The 19,904-nt window shown below is 54.8% G+C and overlaps 1 protein-coding gene across 2 annotated transcripts in view; it reads left to right on the top strand.

Annotated features, from left to right (window-relative positions):
* Positions 1-10,861: 10,861 nt before the first annotated feature.
* Positions 10,862-19,904, top strand: part of glra3 (glycine receptor, alpha 3) — a 51,863-nt gene continuing 42,820 nt past the window's right edge. The window contains exon 1 of one of the 2 annotated variants that reach the window (XM_039750073.1): positions 10,862-11,094. In XM_039750073.1, coding sequence (XP_039606007.1) covers positions 11,024-11,094 — 71 coding nt within the window. In that variant the 5' untranslated portion in view covers positions 10,862-11,023. Of the gene's footprint in view, positions 11,095-17,009; positions 17,908-19,904 lie in introns of those variants that run through there. The other variant, XM_039750074.1, reaches the window with a different exon arrangement.

Consider the following 19,904-nt stretch of genomic DNA (forward strand, 5'->3'; position numbering starts at 1 on the left):
ACCTCAGACGCCCAGTTTGAACAGGGATGCGCCCCTTCTGAAGTGGACCGAACCGGCCGCCCACCGTCAGTGTCCCCCGAGTCTGTCCTGTCGGTCCCTGTCCGTGTGCCAGTTAAAACCGAGGGGACACCAAGCTCGAGGGACAGGGGGGCCGGGGTGTCTAACGAGCTCTGTCACCACTAAAAACACTGCATACCCTGTGAAGTGCCCTGAGCATCGGAAAGGCGCTATATAAATAAAAGGTGTTATTATTATTATTATTATTGAAAACCCGAGGAGCCGCCGCCATATCTCTCTTGTACAAAACGCTGTGTCCACAAGGGGGCGCCTTCGACACGCTGCACGGTTCTCTTCGCGGACTGCGCACTTCAATAGAGAGTGACGTCACCTGCCCAAAGTCCGCCATTTACGGGGCACAGCAGAGGGACCTGCAGAACTAATGTCACTTCACAGGGGTGGCTCTGCAGTGCTGAGGTGACCTCAGTGTAATCACGTCACATCAGCAGGTTTGGAAGCTGTCACCTCCCGAGTTATATAGCACATACTTTACCACAAATGCATTTGCACTGCCAGGACGTCTGCGTGCCCACCACTAGGCTGAAGCCAAGAACTCGGTTAGCCAGTAGTGGGTGACACTTGAATACACAGATGTCTCCATCGGACCTCTACCCAGGTGTTGGTGACAGCAGGCTGATGGCCTCAGGTGGCATTGCTGGATTAATAAGCTGGTTGAACGATGGAAGGGTGAATGAATGGAGACAGGTGAGGTGACACGGTCTTGTTGTTTGCTTGAGAGTGTGCCATGCCAGGGCAGACGCTAAAGAAGATGAAGCTCTGCTGATCTCCTTCACTGTCCGAGTCCTACAGCTGGCAGTAGAAATGTCTGCCCACTAGGGGGCACCCTGGCTGCTTTTTCTTTTTTTCGGAAGCTAACCCAGATGCTCCAGGTGGCACGTCCAGTCCACCACTGTCCAGCATCTCCCAGTCCTGTCCATGTTATGTCACACAGAGGTCCCCAGAGGTGGGAGGCAGTAGCACTAACTGGTGTGCCACCCTTACTGGTGGCATTCTTTAAGGACCCTTCATTCTAATTTGACCTCCTCACACAAGCTACTGAGGTAACTCTCTGTGGACGGACAGCCTGCTGCTTGGCCACTAGGGGGCCACCTTGTGTTATGTGTGACAGCCCAGATATCATCACATGAGTGAGTGGCACAGGCCGACAGCTGGCATTCCACCTGAACTGGCTTACCAAATGAGATGGGCATCCACCATGTCTCACTCACCTCTCAAATGACAAGCACATGGCTGATTTTGGTCTGCTCGATGCCATCTTGGCCTGTCTTCATCTGGCGTAGTCGGTCTGATCCTAGGCCTGGCATTTTGTTTGCGGCCCCTCCTCTGGCCTCTGGCGTTTCTGCCCAGCTTTGGACTTGGGAGACTTTTGCTGAGTTTCGTGACATCTGCCTGTTCTTGCACAGAACGTTCTGGAGGTCCGCTTGGACCTCGGCCACTGTGCCCGCCCTTGCAGGAAGCCCACTGAACTCCCTCATCTTGAGGCTGTGTTTGCTCGACCAGCTGGGCCACACCACTGACCATCGGTCCAAATTGAAACATGCGCGGGATCGGGCAGGTCAGGACCCCGGCGCTCAGACAGGCTCAGGCCCCTCGTCTCGTCCCGTATGTGGTGTGGCGTCGCTGTGCGCCATCCGCCCGGGGCTTTTGACATCTTGTGGCACACATGGCGGCATCACATGACTGTCTGCTTGAGCGGCACTCGTGTCATGAACGCCTCTGACAGCTCGCTATTAAGACCGCACTCTGTCCTTAATGGCCTCTGAGACGCTGGGCTGTCGTGCGGCCCCCCAAGCTGCCAGCGTGCGGACCTGCGCCAAGTGAGCGGCTCATTAAACGTCTCCGCCGTCTTCGTTTCTCGCTTGACTGAAGCTCACAAGCGGCCGACTGGAATTCAGTGGGGGGATGTGGGGGTCTCATCTGATGCCTCACTGAATCGAGCTTAATGCTATATAGCGCCTTGCACATCAAGACACACCCCCTCCAGACCACGGCGGCAGTCTCACGGAGGTCACCTCCTGGCACATGCCCTTTTAGGTTCAAGGTGCCACTCACGCTCATGACAGATTCCACCTTTGGCTTCAGGCCCTGCTTGGCATCTTAAAAGCGTGTTTGTGATTTCAGACCCCTGACACCATCCTCTTCCATGAGGTCCTGGCACCAAGTGCCTGGGTGCAGCTACAGGACGGGTACCTGGGATTCAAGGAGGGCAGCATTCAGGAGAGGCGAGCCCTGCAAGTGCCTGCCGACCCTGCACCTCCCCCACGGACTGATGAATTAAAGATGGCAGGCGGGCGGGCGGGCAGGCGAGCAGGCTGGCACGTTATTGGTGTTTACTGAGCTGCCACAAACACTCAGCGGGTCTCCCCCGTGCGCCAGCGCTCCTGCAAATGGCCGCTAAATGTGCGTTGAATAATTTAAAGCGCAGCCCCTCTCCGTTTCTAGAATTTGATTCCGGTATTCCAGCTGTGACATTCGGGGACTCCTCAGGGGTCAGCTGGCATAAAGGGATGCTGGGGCAGCAGGGTGGGGGCGGCGGGTGATGTGCCCAGTCAGAAGCACGTCTGGTCAGGGACCCAAAAGTGAAAATACTCAGCCCTCCCATCGTGGCACCTTGGCAGAATCCTCGGGTGTCTACTATCAAAGAGGAATCCGAGGTCAGGTGACAGTGACAGGGACAGGGAAGGACTCAAAGGAAGCCTACGATGACTGACAGCTCCAGGGCACGAGTTCAAACGCCCCTGATGGCTTGGCACAGACCTCAATGGGCACTCCTCAAATGTAACGCCAGGGGCAGTTCAAGGGGCCGCCTCGCCTTCAGGTTGTTTGCTGAGTTCTTGTGGTCACTTCAATAGCAAAAGGGACGGAGCAGAAAGGAGGAGCCCGGGGGACCCAAAGTGGCACTCTGTGTGGTCATTTTGTCCACTCACTTTGAAAAAGCCTCACGCCATGGCTGGCACGTTTATTCATTCTGTTGATGCGGGTGGCGTCCTCTCTGCCCTACATTGGCATCACATCCAGCCCATCGATGTCACTCCATTCTGTTTAGGCAGAGGTACCCATAAAGCTGCTGCCCATCAAGCTCTATTTTCGTTTTTGACAATGCCCTTTGAGACGCTCTGAAACAAAACCCCCATCTGTTATGCCATGCAGAGGATGGGCAGACGCACAATTCTGTGGTGCCCTCATACTGTATTACAGGATTTGCCAGCTCATGCCTAGTGTTGGCCGAGGTGCCATTTTTGGGCACCACAGGTTAGTTTGTTGTTAGCGGTGCCCATTCACACAATTAGCCCTGGGCAGGCATGACGTCTGAAAACTGGAGGGTGGGACTGGGGGGATGTGCTTATGGCACATTGTGACCAACGCTATGGCACATCCCGATAGCCAGGAGAGCACCCTTATAGTGTGGGGGTCTCCATGCCCTGCCATGAAGTCAGACCACCCTTTTCACTTTGTCATCCATGTCCTTGTGCCTTGGACACTGGCCAAACGGGACGAGTGGGTTTCGAGGGGACAGACAGGTGAGCTGGAGCAGCAGGCCCACATGTGTCTCAGACGTGGCATCGTCCACATCAGATGATGGACCACCTCAAGACTGTCCTCGGGGCAGAGATCTAGCAGTCTGGAGAGAAGCCAAAGGCACAGCGAGTGGCAGCCTGGGCACAGACTGCTGGGGTAAAACTGCCTTCCAATATGGTGTCCTGCAGCAGAGCTTGAGTTGCCTCCATTAGCCCTGCATGACGAAGGGGTCCTGGACCACATGGGGAGTACGACGTGTCTCTTTGCCCCTGGTGTGGCACTGATAGGTGGGTAACCCCGAGCCTTCACATGGACGGCGTGCCCAGAAGAGTCAGACCAACATGGAGAGCAATGCCATTGTGAATGCCAAGTGAGCTTTCGAGCTTCTGCCCATGAGCAAAGGGGCAGCTGTGGCAGGAAGTGGGGCACCTGGGAATGCCAGCCCACTCTGTGCTTCAGAGAGTCAGCAGCCTTTGGAGACACAGTCAGGAGAACTTTCCAGGAAATGGTCGGTAGTCTAAAGTCACGGTCATTAGATGGGTCATTGTCACACTAGGGGCGCCAGCATTTCTTGACAAGCACCGCATCAGTGGTCTCTGCCTCTTGGGTGGTCCCGCCCTGCTCTGGTGACATTGTGTCCCATCTGTGGAGTAACCCACCCACACTGGCACCCTAACTGGGCACAGCATGCAGGGTCAGGAGGCAGCAATGTCACGGTCACCTGGCACGTGTCTGATGTGTCCAGTGAGCCCACGGCATCATAACAACTCAACACTCAAAATGGCGGCCATCGTGACTTTCGTATTGCGGGTTTCTTTTGCGATATAAAAATATCGTCATCTCTGGGATGGCATGGTGGTGCCACTTCGCTGTGGTTCTTTCTGACTGACTGGCACCAGCATGTCCCTTCTTTGATGGCTCCATCCATCTTCTTTATGGCTATAGCGCCTGCTGCCAGTCACATGGCGTCTTTATGACGGTGGCTCAGCAGGTTTGGAATGACAACCCGGAGCAGTGACACCAAGAGCGAGCGGCCATTAGCTGGCACCTCAAGCTTGGTCTTTGCTCTTTGACTCTGCCAATCCGTGATTTAGGAGGACCACGACCTAAACATTCAGGGAGAGCTAAAGAAGGGCGCGGGGAGCCACCAAAGGCCCTGGCACAAAGCAACCGCCTTCAATTCCTGAATTCAGTTCACTAAATAAAGAAAAATCCCACAAAGCCAACAAACGTGAGAGAATTTCAAACAAAGAAGAGTCAACTTCAGAAAATGAAGAGCAAAAAAGAGCCACAGGGCCAGAGAGAGAGGCCATCGGGTCACAGCTGAGGGCCGGTGACACGTAACAAAGTCCTCATGCCCGCCAGACCCCCGGTGGTCTCGTTTCATCTTCTGCTCCTCTCAGTTTCTCACCCTCAGTCACCGTCACCTGTGCTTGTCACCAAAGTCCCAAAGCTGAAAAACCAAACAGAGCGATGGGTGACGTCACCAGCTCATCATCAAATGCAGAAAGGGGGCGGCGCCTTCTTGATCCCAGTTTGACCAGTGGCCCACTGCCAAGACGAAGTGCAGAAGACGTGTGGCGTAGTCGGCAGGACGTAAACTTTGGAATGTCACTGCCACAAGTGGGATGATTTGATGGCTCCAAAGAGGCTCAGCCTGGCAGCTCGAAAACCACAGTGCCAGCTACTGTCCTTCACGGGCCCAACGGAAAGGAGGAAGAGTTCAATAATCAGTGAAGGGAGAGAGGAAATGATTAAAATTATTATTTATTATTATTAATTATTATTAAAGAATTATGAGGACAACAAAGAGCGAAATCAATTCAAGAACAATCGTGAGCCCCCCAAGAGGAACCCGAAGAAGAGGACCCTCAAGCATCAAACGAGTCCATCAAAACCAAAAACAGGCGAAGGGTCTGCAGTGAGTGGGGGCGGGGCCGCAGTGGTGACATAACATGAGGAACAAAGTGACAAATGGGACACGAATGAGCACAAGAGTAGTCATAAATAAAAAACAGAGGAATGAAACGAGCCCACCACAACAAGACCCCATTCAGCTCCAGTGCTGAGTTCATGTGCCAAGACATCAAACTGTCAGGATTCCAGTGACCTATTTGTCTGCAAGGCTAGGTGACCAGTAGTGACATCAGGCTGGCAATTAAAGTGAGGTCCGTGGGCACCATCAGAAGATCAGCGAATCCCAGAGGAGCCGCCGCGCCGCGCAGCACAGCAACGATTTATGCCTTTAATAAGAAGAGCGGGCAGTAAATCGACTTTATAGCGACATCGGGGGGCTTGCAGAGACTCTCACATTCACGCCGAGTGGCATTTCCATGCCGTGTCACAGATATTTACAGAGACGTGTCATGTGACCACACCATCCAATCCACAACAAGAGCAAGACCCCGAGTCTGCCCTCCCCTGTTAAGGGGGGGCTGCCTGCTTTCCACCTGGAATGCGCCACCCAGCTTTTACTGCAGATGAATGGTGCAGTCGGACCACTGGGTGTGGTGGTCCTGAGGTCCGCTCAACTGTCAGTTAACATTTGGGTTTACGCCCTTTGACTTCAGTATCCTGGCACTCTGTCACCGTCACACGTGTCACCTCATGGGCCCCTTGCAGGAGTGACCTGCGCTTGTTTTACTGTCCCGCTCAGTTCAGGCCTGAGGGGTGAGAGGGGGCCGCAGGCCCAGACACTCCAAAAAAAACCAAAAAGCTTCAGCAAGTGACAAAACTACAAAAGAAGGGCAGCGTGGCACCAAGGAGGAAAAGCAAAGTGTCACAGCTGGCGACCTCATAGGACCCCTATGGAGGGGGGGACAGTGGGGCCAAGTACAGGTGGGATGAGAGAGCAGAGAGATTAGGAGCGAGCGGGCACTGAAACAGCGCATTGCCACGCCCACCACATGACAAACCAACTCAGGGTCCCAGATGAGGACCCGAGTGCAGCCATGCAATGGGTGGCACCTCAGCACCACACTAGTTCAGACAGAGTGGAGCCAGTAGGAGGGAAGCTGGCAGGTAAATAAATAACTCAAACCAGAGCCCACCTCGGCCCGGGGGTCACCAGCTGGCCATTCGGTGGATGACGGCCATCTGGCACCAGCATGGGCCAAACTCAGCGGTGGCCTGGTCAGTGGCCTTTCTGAAGCAACACACCATTGCTTTGTCCTTGTTGTTCCCCGCTTTATATAGCGCCTTTCATGGCCTCAATTCCTTCACTTCCAAAACACTCCCAGCTGCACTGGGCGCAAGGCAGGGAAGGGGGCATCATGCCAGCTCACTGAAGGGCACCCTCACCCAGTCAAGTTCTTCATGTGACTGACGACTGTGAGGCCCCACCATGGATACAGGCAGGACATGCAAAGTGGCAAAGGCCAGGAATGGCACCCAAGGCACTGGAGCTGCGTGGGTGACACAGGTGACAAAACGTCAACGAAAAGCCAGCCAAAACTGCCATGCTGACATTATAGAGTGCCCTTCACCCTTTAGAGCACCACGGGGCAGGAGACAAATCATTGTTTTCTTCATCTGTATTGTGGACCCTTTATGGTGCTACTGTCCAGGGGGTTTCAGCTGCCATCGGACCCCCAAATTTCCAAGTCTTTGTGCTGCTCACCGATCTCCAATTCCCTTGCTTATTTGGCCTGACTGGGCACATAAATGGGCATGGAGACCCCGAGGTGCCTGGTGAGGCGTCTGTCTGGACAGCTTGGGGACGCGTAGCTGTGACATGAGCCAACAAGCGGGTTTTATATAGCGCCTTTCTATCACGAACACAAAGTGCCAGCCCTGTTATTTTAAAAAGTGCCCAGGACACTTTTGGGGTGGGATTTGAACCCGTAGCCTCATGGTGTGCGGTCCACAACCTGAGCCACACAGCACAAGTGCAGTGCCATGTTCTTCCTCTCCAACTCTTCATAGTGCCACTTACCTGTGGGCATCCTGACCTCCTCCTTCCAATTCATTTCATGTAATTGCTTTTTCCATGCCATCCCACCCTTAGTTTGATGTCATCCTGCCGTGCCACCTCTGCCCACCTTTCCTGCTTCCGAATGAGGTGCTGGTGAAGAAATCAGTCAGGAGTGATGAGTGCACATATGGGCACCACTGGCATGGTGCCACTTCTGTGCAGGTGGAGTGCAGCCCACTGCCAGCCGCCATCAGGCCCACTGCAGACAAGTAGAAAGGAAACAGAAGAGACAGATGAGAGAAAGAAACACTACAGGGCCCTCTGCCCACAAGGTGGCACTCACAACGCTGTCTTAAATATAAGGGATCTGCAGAGGGAAGTGCGCCCCCTAAAGACAGCAAATTAACGACAGCACCTCCCCTTCCCAAGAGGAACACCCAATGCCATCCATGCCAAGTGCCTGCCTCACTACATGGTTAATGGCACTGGCATGGAAATGTGCCAGGGCTTAGGAGGCGTTATAAAGAGTTGACGGAATGCACCGCGAGCGCCATCTGTACAGGCAGCTTCAGTGACTTGACGCTCCTGTCATTTTGTATAGCGCCTTCATGGTGAACTGCACTGGAGACGCCAGCAGGATCAGGTGACCAACTTCTTTTATATAGCGCCTTTCAGAAAGAGCTTTAGGTTTTAGCGCATCGCACCTCAAAAGCAGGTGAAACAAACACAACAGCCGCTAGGTGGCGCTCTCGGTGTCAGCTGTGTCACTTTCAGAAAATGAGCATTAGCAGAGGTGACGTCACACGGCGAGGTCACTGCTGCTGTCTGCTTGATGGCGGGGCAGGCCAGGCGCATCTCCTAAAGGCGCTCGAGCGGAAAAAGACGAGAAATCGATGAGAGCCACCAGGCTGAAGGACAGCGCAGGAGGAGGACGACGAGCCACCGCTGCAAGGTCAGGCCAATGAAGCGCAACTGCCACTTATGAATCCATCCCAGCAGATTGTGTCATATAGCGCCTTTCACAACAAGCGATGAGGACGCGGCTCACTGATGGCCAGGCAGAGCGCCGCGTCCTTGAAGTCACAGGACTGTCACAGGAGACGTGGCCAACCTCAGACAGGCCTGGAGGTGACGTCAGAAGAGTCGAGATGACCGTAGATGAGGGGAGCGCTGCCCACCTGAGCGTCGCGGGCTCAATGAGCGGTGAGCCAAGCAACTTGAAACTGAAGCCCCCTGAGAGGACGTGGGGGAGATAAACCTGGGGGTCCACAAAGTCAGTTGCAGGGACAGTCCTGGTGACCTTGGCCACCAGCCATGAAGTTGAGTGAACGTTCAGTGCGCTGCTGAGCACTCGTGTGACCTGCTCCTGATGTTGTACCTCTTCCTCTTCCTCTTCCTCATCTTTTTCTTCTCTGTCCATCTTTCTAACCAGCTTATCTAGGGCATCGTTGTGGGGCACCTGGAGGCCATGCCAGCAATCATCAGGCACGAGGCAGGGACAACACCTGGACAGGACCCCAGTTCATCTCAGAGTGACCGCCAGCCCGCCTATCCTGCTTGTCTTTTGGAAAGAAACTAGTGCCAATGGAGGAATGCCATGCTAACCTGGCAGAACATGTAAACGTCACACATGGGCTGTGAACCTGAGGATTCCTCTTGAGGCTTCACCTTACCTGCTGGTGAGGTCCTTACTAGTATGGGGGGTCCTGGTTAAACCCCCACTGGTTTACTGCATCAGTGCCACCACACCCTTGGCATTTGAGACCCTACCACAGCTGGATTTTGAATGGACACCCTCCAAACAGGGCTGAGCACTGAGAGCCCGTCAGCTTTTATCGGGGTCTCCTCGCAGGGTCTGCTAGTCGGTTTGTGTGACGGGAGACTCTTGTCTTGTCGTTTGTGTCACCACTGATTTGTGTGCTTGTTGGTCACCGGTGTCACCGTGTAGTGTACTTCATAACTGTGACTGTGCCCCTGTCACCCCTGCTCGTCACTCAACACCACACGTTTGTGTCTGGCAGCCCACCGACAGGACCGCCTGCTTTCCTCCTGGGATTCACCTTTGGATTCCAAGACTCCCAGTATCTCTGGTGTCTTTGCAACGGACAAGAAATGAGCTTGGACGTTTGGAACCCCCCGTGACTGGTGGGCTTGGGGGTCTTCTTCACCACTCACTGTATCTGTGTGAAATTGGGACACTCCTGGGAGGAGCCGGCCGTTGGTGGACCTCGTCAGCGTCAGCCTCACATTGACTGGCACTTGAAACAACGCTGGAGCAGAAGACCACCAGGGGAAGAGGGGGACCTGCCCCTCAAAATGAAAAGATTAAAGAGCCACTCGATGGGCGAGGGAAGCAGAATTGGGGTATCTCGGTGGGCTTGGGTCTGTCGAGCGCCATCCACAAAGCTGCTGAAAAGTGAAAGTGGGCATGCTGCCACCACTCTGTGCCCCTCATCTTCATTATTCGATGTTCCTGTTCCACCCTCGTATTCCCCAACAATCAGCTCTGTTTAAGCACACGTGGGGTTGGGTGGGTCGTCGACTCTGAGGTCCGACTAAGGCGGGGGTCTCCTCGTCAGGACATACAGACTCCTGTCTCTTTAAGGGGGTCGCCTCTGATGCCAAATTTTGCCCTGGAGACCAATAATGTGCCATCTGCTTGTCTCTCTGTCTCTTATATAGCGCCTTTCCTACATTCTGCGAATATCACTGATTGGGTGGGCGTCTGTCTTTGTGTTTGCCCCTCTGACTGTGAAGGTCTGATGCTTTCTAGGGTCTTCGTTCAGTCTGTCTCCTGAAGACCCCTAAGTTCTGGTCACCGATGTGGCGGGCACTGCCCAGTACGATTTGTTCCCAGCGTCCCCAGATGGCGTTAATGTTACGGTGCCCCCTCGAAACTCCCCTGATGTGGGGGTCCTCAAGCTTTACGTGACGGAATGCCGTGCACGGATTCGGTAGCCCGAGCGCCGCTCTTCTTGGCCTTCCAGTTCATGGACGCTCAACCATTAAAAGAAAATAAAAATACACCTTCTTTTATCGGGGGCACGGGGTCTAATAATAAAATACAAAATTAACAAAAAAGAACTCGCTGGGGGGCTTGAAAGGCGGGCAGCCCCAAGATGGACAGCAGCCTCAGCCCGACTCGCTCGATCGTGTAACGGCAACGCATGAAGAGTCACATTAACGTATGCCTGACCCCCTCCGTCACGCAGGAGACCCCCTCGTGGCTCTGCCTCTGCGGGGGCGGGCGCACAACTCCACGGACTGCCCGTCAAAGGGCGCTTCACCAGCCGCGCTTTCCTCCGTCGGATTTCGTTCTTTACAAAGGCGCCCGTCGCAGCCCCCCGCTCTCTAGCCACTCGTCTGGTGGTCGTGCTGGGCTGCAGGACCCAACGGGGCGCGGGACGCCGGAACTGTTCTTGGTGCTGACGGCGGCTGCTCACCGAACTGCCGGGATTTCTCTTTCTGCTCGGGATATAAAAAAGAAAAATGTCTCCGTAAGAAGTCGCGAAAATGACGGGGAGAAGAACGAAGTCCGCGAGCGCCTGGAGCGCCGGCCTGTGGGGAGCGCTGCTATGGATAAGGTAGAAAACTGGCACCGGCACCGGCACTGACACCGGGGCGCAGGGCACCGACACCGGGGCGCAGGGCACCGCCAGCCCGTCCGCTTTTACCTCTGGCGCGAGAAAAGTTGGCACTTGAGACAAAGCTAAGCGACCCGGCGCTGTTGTCCCGCTACCGGGGAGTTCGGGCAGAAGCAAAACGAAAGACATCTTAGACGGGGACACCGGGGACACCGGGGACACTCCGAGACCCGCAACGCTGGCGGGCAGGCAGGCAGGCAGGCAGGCAGGCAGGCAGGCGCGCGTCAACTCGGAGCTTTAAAGAGCTGGCGAAGTTCAGTGGGCTTCGGGTGTGAAGTGTGCGGGACCTTAGGGGTGGGGGGTCTGCCTTCTGCCGAGAGCTCTGATGGGGGTCTGCTGTCTAGTGAGGATGCTAAGAGCCGAGGGTCGCGGGGGCAGCTGCGAGGAACACAAATGAGCGAAGCCATTGCAGAATAAAAGAGCCGTTAGGAGGAAGAAGGGGCTGGCAGGACGAGGGGGCGCGCGGGCGACCACTGTCTGTCTGTCTGTCTGTCGTATTTATCAATCATATAGTGCCTTTGATATCACTCGGGTGGGTGCGTCGTGTCTTGCACGTCCATTTTATAGCGCCTTCCTCTTTCTTTCTTTCTTTCTTTCTTTCTCTGTCTGTCTGTCTGTCTGTCTGTCTGTCACCCCAACAGAATGCCCAGCGAGTCCCTTCTACGAGCAGACCAAGCCTGCAGACCCCCACCATGTGTCAAATCCCCCCGCTGTAAACGACGACTGAGAAGTTGTCAATTTTACTGACTGCTCGTTAAGCCCCCTCAGTTGGTCAGCCCAGTGGCGGTGGTCTCTCCTCACACAAGTGAAGGACTCCCCCCGGGTGGTCACACAGGGTCGCGAGTCCTGGGGCTGGCGGGGGGCTCCAATCAGCCCACATCAGCATATGGAGAGGCCGCCAAGCGCCCGTCACCGTGAATAAGCCGCGCACGCCTTGATGTCCCCATCAGCCCTTTTCTTGTGGCCTTCGTGACCCCACGACTTTGTGGCGTTTGGTGGTCGATGGAGAGAGCGGCTCGCCCCGCTGAGGACCAAACGTTTTAATTGAATTAAATGGAGAACACCGCACGTGTAATTAATGGCGTGGCGGTGACAGAGGTGTCCCCAGAGGGACAGCGACCTCCTGTCATGATGTTTGATGATTCAGACGCACACGGCGCGGTCATCTGCTCAGGCGCACCCCCTGGGGACAGCGGCCGTGTCAAGCGGAACTAACTTTAGGATGGAGCCACGCCAGGAACAAACTGTCCTCGCTGTCACCGTCGTCCCAGGGCTCTCGGCTTACCTGCTCTGCTCGGCGTCATCGCTTCATCAGGCCACTTAACCTCAAAGTCACCGGGAGACGCAAACAGAGGACACGCAGGAGTCCCCGAATTCTACAGCAGCGGCGCGAGGAGAACATCAATCAGGTGTGACGTCAGCCTCCGAACAGCGGCCATGGGGGGCTTGGGGGGCGAGCAGAGGAGAACAGACGCACTCCACAAGGGTGACACCAGCGACACTTGGGGTAGGCGCCTACCCCCACAGGTTCATGGCCACTCGGAGACCACCGAGTCGAGCCAGCCACGAGCAACGGGCCCCCCAGCAGGGTTGCAGTAAAAGCCCACAAGCCACTCGCTGAAGTTGGCAGGCTGAGATGAGACGGGGTGACTCGGTGAAAGTGGCAGCGGTGCCAAGTGTCTCACAAAGCCTGTCCGGACAAAACGAGGATGAGAGAAGATAATGGGACATGAAAAGCCGCTGGCAGCGCTGACAGAACTACAAGCTGGAGTGGAGCGGCCAAGAGGCTGGCACATGAGCGGGCATTTCTTACATTGGCACTGCAGCGGGGGGATTCGTCTGTCTCGAAGGCCATATTTGTGATGTGCCCCTTTAGAAGGACGAGAATTGAAAATGTGACCGGTGGTCCCCCTCTTAGCTGTACTGGCCAAGTCTGACTAATCGCTGGCCGTCCCTCATTCCCCTCAGCGCACTGCCACATCTTCAGGGTCTCCGCATTATCAGGTGCAGGGCAGGAGCCCACACACTTGGGCACCTCCTGACTCGGGCATCCTAACGGAGGAAGCTGGCCACACAAACACGGGCTGAGGGACATTGAGCTGGGCAGCCCCGAGGTCACCGTGCCACCTTCTATATTTCTAAGCTGCAGAGGGCAGACAAACACATGGTGAGGCATGGGGGCATGTCGAGAGGGGGGCAAGGAGATCAGCCCACAGCATTCGAGTACATCAGGCCCGTGGAGACTGCCAACACGGCAGAGTTACTGGGAGTGGCAGCAAAGGACCAGGGTCAAGGCGGGCTGGCGCCAGTGGTACATCCACTCAGACCCACGTCCTGCCCGCTGACCCCAAGCCCTAGCATCACACGGTCACGGGGTCTTGTGTGGCACATGACGTGTTTGGCCTCCTTTCAGCTCCTTTGTTCTCTCTGCTCCGTTTCATTTGGCCACATCAATGGCCAAGCCTGGCATCTTCATGGCATCCTTCACATTTTCTGTGCCATGTCACCTTTCTGAAAGATGTGGTTGTTGTCCCCTGTGGCGCTCCTGTCCCCGTCTCACACTCATGTCAGCTCATTGAAGCGTGGTGGCCTGAGACGCCACCGAGAGGCCTGAGTAGGTGAAGTCACGTGCCCGCCACTCGTCCAGCGTGCCCACAGCCCCAAATGTTTATGTGAGTGAAGTCATCCTGCAAATCACAAGCGACTCTCGTTAATGGCAGTTCAGCTCCGATGACATGGGCACTGCTCTGTATAGTGCCTTTCATCCTGGGCTCTCTGACAAACAAGGACAGCCCCCTCTAGCTGCCTTGTACACAGTGACCCTCGAGGACAAAAAGCCGATACCCCATGTGTGTGGCATGAAGCTCAAGGGCTCTCTCAGGTTCTTGACCCTCCAATAAAGTGCAGCCACCCATTTTGTGAGCCTCCTCAGCTCTGTTAATTTTCTTGATGTCCTCCTTTGCCCACTTAATGCCACTTCCCTACCCCTCAGATTGGAAGGCCAGCGGGGGTTATGGGTGCCAGTGGGACCACATCTGACTTTGTCTCTGCTAACTGACTGTAATCCCCGTGCCACCCTGTCTGAGTTCTGCCGCTGATTGGGCACCATGTGGGTTACTATGTCAGACCTCCTGTGCCACCCAATCTCAGCTGAAGCCAGGCCCAGCATCATACATCACCTTTACTTAGACTGGCACTACAGCTGGAACTTACAGCCAAATGAGTGCTTGACCAGCAGGGGGCCACGCTGAGCACAGTTCACCAGGGGGGCTGCGGGTCAGCGCAGCGATCCTCACAATGGCCTGAGCCTGGCATCTCGGTAATGGTGATGCCAAAAGGGAGAGGAGTGTCAATTTCCAGGCCACCTCCATCGGTTTGTTCGTTGCCATTTGTGTGCCTACCATGATGCGGGTCACTCACGAGAGGTGGGCTGAGGGACTAACCTGTGAATTTGCTGGGCTGGCACTCCACATTGGCCCTTGGACATTCGCACACTGGTGTACCCAGGAAGGTCCCACTTTCACATTCTCGTCTCTTTCTTATCCTTTGTGATGCCACCAAGAGAGCCCAGTAGCGAGATGGCCAAATGCCAGTCATGTTGTTCTTCTTTGAGGGGCTGCCTGAGCACAGGCCATGCAGATGAGCATCATGGGGCTTAATGAGACCCGACTGGACACCTTGGCATCAGCACTCAGTTGTCCTTTCCTTTATAGTGACTTTCACAGCACATGGCAACAAGACAACGCCAAACCAGACAACCTAGAAAAAGTAGAAATGGGAGCCACCCTTAGCACCCACCTGCTTCCCCTTCAGATGCCAACATGGACATTTCTTCACCCTTTGTATCGTGAACCCCGCACAAGTGGAGTCAGGTGTCAAAAAGCGCCATACAGAAAAGAGTGCCAATTCAGAAGGACAAGGTGCCAAAAATACCAGGGGAACACAAGCTGGCAGGGCAGTGGAGGAGGCTCAGAGGATCCGAGGCTGAAGTGACCCGTTCAGTCACCTGAGATTTCTGCATTGTGGAATCAGGGGGCACCACAGAGTGAAGTATGCCATTCAACACCATCATTGACTCTGCCAGGTGACAGGCACACTGGCTAGCTGGGGCACAGTCAGGCCCCTATCGAAGGTCACTTATCATTTGAACCCGTGTCTCATTTGAAGAATAGCAGAGCAAACACCAACCTGGCACAGACACTGGCACAGACTGCAGTGCAATGCCTAGGCCACTAGATGGGGCCACCACAATGGAGACGATGCCCATGCGTGCTTTGAGTGTCAGGGCACTGTGGGGTCTTAATTCAGCCTTACCTGCGTCTGCTCATCTATTCCTACTTTGCACTCGCCCTGTGGGTGAGTGGGCACTGCCCCGTCCTGGGTGTCTCACCACGTGACCAAATGGCCTCCCTGCCTCGCTAATGGGAGGTGTGCTGAGGACCCTCCTTCTGCCTGGCCAACTTGGCGCTGCTGTCCCCCTTTTGCCGTTAACCCTTTCCTTGCCCCAACCCTTCACGCCAACTCCAGCATGTCTGCGGCACATCAGGCCACCTGCCAATAAGCCAATGGCCGCTGCGGCCGATCCGTCAAGCTGCCCCCAGCTCCCATTAGGGCCCTCGACCTCACGCTGACCCCTTGGTAATGGCGTTTGGCGGGGCGGGGGAGCGCATAGCCATCAGTCACACGACCCCACATGACCCAGCATGGACACGGGCACCCAGCGCCATCTGCTGGCCGCTTGATAACATTTGGCACTGAGAGCTGCGCTTTGATGGTGGGATTTAAAAGGGCGCAGGCCAAAATGAAAACGTCACCATTCGAGGCTGAGCGGGCATAACCGTGATCCCTGGTCCTTGGTGTGTGGGTGGCGTAGTGGCAAGTCTCTGTCTGTCTGCAGCTGGTGTGCTCTCCCTGTGAGCGCCACGAATCCGTGCTAGGGGTGGACATGCCAGGCAGTGCAGCTGAATGTTGCCCCTCAAGCTGCCAGTCCAAACCTCACTGGTGTCACCCTGAGCAGCAAGCCCACCAGCCTGGAGAAAGCAGACGTGTAGACCATTGGGTGGGCACCCTGGGGGACTGGGGCAGGAAACAAAGGCGCTTTACAACTTAAAGATGGCTGGTTTGGGAAGTGGGTGCCAATGTGACTAGCACTACCACTTCACAGACCCACCAGCCCACATCTGGTCAGCGCCCGAGTGGTCTCCCTGTTGTCTCCCCACAGATGCCTGTGGTAGACTAACTGCCCAGTGACAGATTGGCATCCCTCCCAGAACTGCTTTCTGCCATGTGCTGGGTTTGATTGCGAATGCCATGCAGTGTTCAATCCCATTTGGTTTTATGTGGCAGTGCGGTGGGCAGGGGTTGGTCCATATGTGACCAGGTGGGCTCCAGCTCCCTGTGACTCCTATTAGGATTGGGCAGGCGTGATCAGAGACAATGGATGGGCACTTGGATTTGAATGATGTGAGCCTGCGTGGGTGCAGTGGCACCATGTGTCCTGGGTATGGACAAGTTAGCATGTTAGCCACTAGGGTGGCACAAAACATTTTGGTGTTGGGCTGAGTGACGTGAGGTCACCGGTGCTCGTCTTTTCCTGTCCTCGTGAGAGCTGTGCCCACTCATTCCACTTGCTCTGTTCTCACTTTGGTGGTGGGCACCTGAGCCTCCTCATTTCAAAGGGCACAGGTTTGTACACATGGTGGCACCCTCACCCCTGAGATGTCACCTAAATGTTTCCACTTGTCACGTGAAATTAGGCAAGCAGGACAGTCGGCTGGTGTCCAGGTGTCACCCAGGCTGCCAGAACTGCCATTTTGCCCCAGGACAGACTGCCATGATATCAAGTGGCTCTGTGCATTCAGTTTAGGGCACAGGCCTGGCATCCTCAAACTCACTGGCCATTCAGATAGGCGGGACACAAGCCTGCACTGGCACACCCACCCACTTGGGCCCCTCAGTGGCAGGGGTCTGGTGACAGGGATACTATCGGTAGTGCAGAAGAACAAAGCTGAGATCTGTGGATGACTTCACATGAGATGGCAGTGCCAATCCCCGAATGCTCCCCTCCGCTGGCATCAAGCTGAAACATCTACCCATGCCCATGGTGATCAGTGATGGGGCACAAGCGCAAGGCTTTTTTACATTTTCATTTCATTTTCATTACATGCCTGGCACAGTGTGGTGAACTCAGAGAGTGGCACTTATATGCCCTTTTCAATGAATTATGCATGTGTGCCCAGGCAGGATGGCATTTGGCTTTAAGATGGACACACGCAGGTGAGGAATCCTGGGCAAAGACTTGTGGATGTGGGGGAGGGGTGACGAGGCATGATGCCCACCGCTGACCCTGCTTGCCCCTGCCTCTCGCGCTCTTCCTGCCCATAAGCTTGTGTTTTAATTCCTTCTGCCATGTGCCTTCGCTCCTACCCGCCGCTTGCTCTGGTGATTTTATTTGGCGAGGCAGTTTTATTATGGTGCCCAAGGCGCTCTCCGTGTCGGTGCCCGTTGTGTCTGCCCAGCCGTTCCTGTGCTGCCGCTGCTGCTTTGCATTAATCTCACTTGGCCGTCCACTCCTGCCGTCTGTCCTGTCGTGCTTCATGCCCTGCTAGTCTCCTCCTTGCCCTGCACTCACAAGGACGATGTGTGGAGATACCCAGTTTCATAGGTGGCAGGCTGAAGCTGGCACAGGGTGCGGGGCACATGACCTCATCTGGCCCAGTCACCAATGCAGATGGACAGTGCTCTCCTCTGAAGGTGGGTGGCAACCAGGGCAGTCTTCTGAGGGAGAATGGGCACCAAGGGTGGCATTTACAGGAGGACTGAAATGGGAGGCGGTGACCACGCGGTTAACGTGCACTACAGCTGTCAGATTGCACACCCTGAGCCCCTGGCACTGCGTGTGCATGGAGACTGGACTGGCACATTCAGATGGTATTTTGTTGGTTGCTTTTTATCATTTTATTATTTTCTCATTTTAGAGGAAGATGAGCTTCTGGAGGATTTGCATATTGAATCTCATTATACCACACAATGACAATAAAGGAAGTCGATTCAAGTCCTCGTATTTACTGATGATGATGATGATGATGATGATGATGACGACGACTGCCTTCCAAGTCGATTTCGATTTCCAAGCGCCGTGTGCCATTAGAATGCTGGGATGTACACTTAAAGTACGTAGATCACATGATCTCGACGTTGTGAACATCATTTAAATACCGTATACTGTCCATAATTAAAGACGTGGTGGCACGTTGGCACAACGGTAGCGATAAGCTGGTGCCCTGTCCAGGGCCTAGTCCTGCCTGGCGCTGTACGCCTGCTGGGACTGGCGCGACCCTGGATACGTTTTTGTAGAATCGCATCGTAAGCGTACAGCTGGTTTGACGTTTGGTTACGTGGCAGGAGTCGGGGGCTTGGTACATTTGACCGACGCACTCCCGTGGCACTGAATGACTTCATCGAGGGTCGCGCAGCAGGAACAATCCCTGGACGGGGCGCCCCCCCCACCTGCTTCAATTCATCTCATCATGCACATGATATCACGTGTACGTCATGAATGTCACGTGTTCTGGGTGGTGATCAGTGCCCTGGCGCTCCTGTTGGCATAAGAATCACACAGCGATTGACAAGCACAGGACCGCACAATACATTTAGAAACTCGACGATCAGGTGACGATCAGGTGACGCTCACGCCGTCCTGCTTTAATGACGAGACGAGTCGACATTTCAGCCTTCGGTTTTCTTCTCTCTGTGCCCTCATAGGCCTCGACTCTCCAATCTGAGCACCGGGCACCGAGCCACGTCTGCGTTTCTGCGCCCCGCTGTATCTCTCCATCACTTTCCTTTTGTCGTTTAAACCGCTGCTTAAGCCAACAAACTCTGTGCTTTTCTTTGCAGTTGCTGATTTTTTTCCCGTGCTTATAGCCAAACACTGAACAGAAGGTGATATGCATATTGATTTGCATATTAAAATATGCCCAGTTCTGGGAGGAGTCAGGGTAGCGTGGCAGGCGTGTGCACGTGTCTTACTTTTCACGCTGACCGGCGCTTGTGGAAGTTGGCGAATTCTATGCATGCCGTTAGGCACGAGGCCCCTCTGCAGGTTTCTCTCTGTAGTTCACCTACTGAACAGAACTGACTTGGGCCAAGAGAGCAGGGTCAGTGCCACACATGTGCCCTAATGCCCGGGCACACTGTTGCAGTCTTGTAGTTTCCAGAGAGTAGAAGTCTGACCAGGCCTTTGGGCGCAGAATCAAGGCATAAGACCAGCAAGCTAGAGCAACAAACATGAGGTAGAAAGTGACAAGTGGCAGTGCCAGTGTGTGTCATCCCTGAGAGGCCAGACAGGACTGACCCAGCACCACCCCTTACCGCGTCTCGACTGGCATGGAGCTGCAGCACCACCTTCACTGCTCTGTGCATTTGGATGATCAAGCAGACACCTCAAGAGGTCCCTGAAGCTCCTGCTCCACTTCATGATGTCAGGTTATATAGCGCCTTGGCATGGAGGTACAAGTCATGGAGGTCACACTAGTGACCTGAAGGAGATGAGGAGGTGACAGGACGACGGGGATACCACTGGATGCTCAAATGGTGGAGAGGACCACATGCAGCTGGAATGTGGGACCAAGTGGTGACCAAGGAGGACTTTAGGGACCTTCAGAAGTCACTTTGGGACAAGCTGCTGGGTAGGACTGGCGTGGTTGAGTGTTTTAGTGAAGAGCCAGCCATTCATGAAAGACTGACCT

Source organism: Polypterus senegalus, chromosome 4 (assembly GCF_016835505.1).
Source record: "Polypterus senegalus isolate Bchr_013 chromosome 4, ASM1683550v1, whole genome shotgun sequence".
In the NCBI taxonomy this organism is placed as follows: Eukaryota; Metazoa; Chordata; class Cladistia; order Polypteriformes; family Polypteridae; genus Polypterus; species Polypterus senegalus.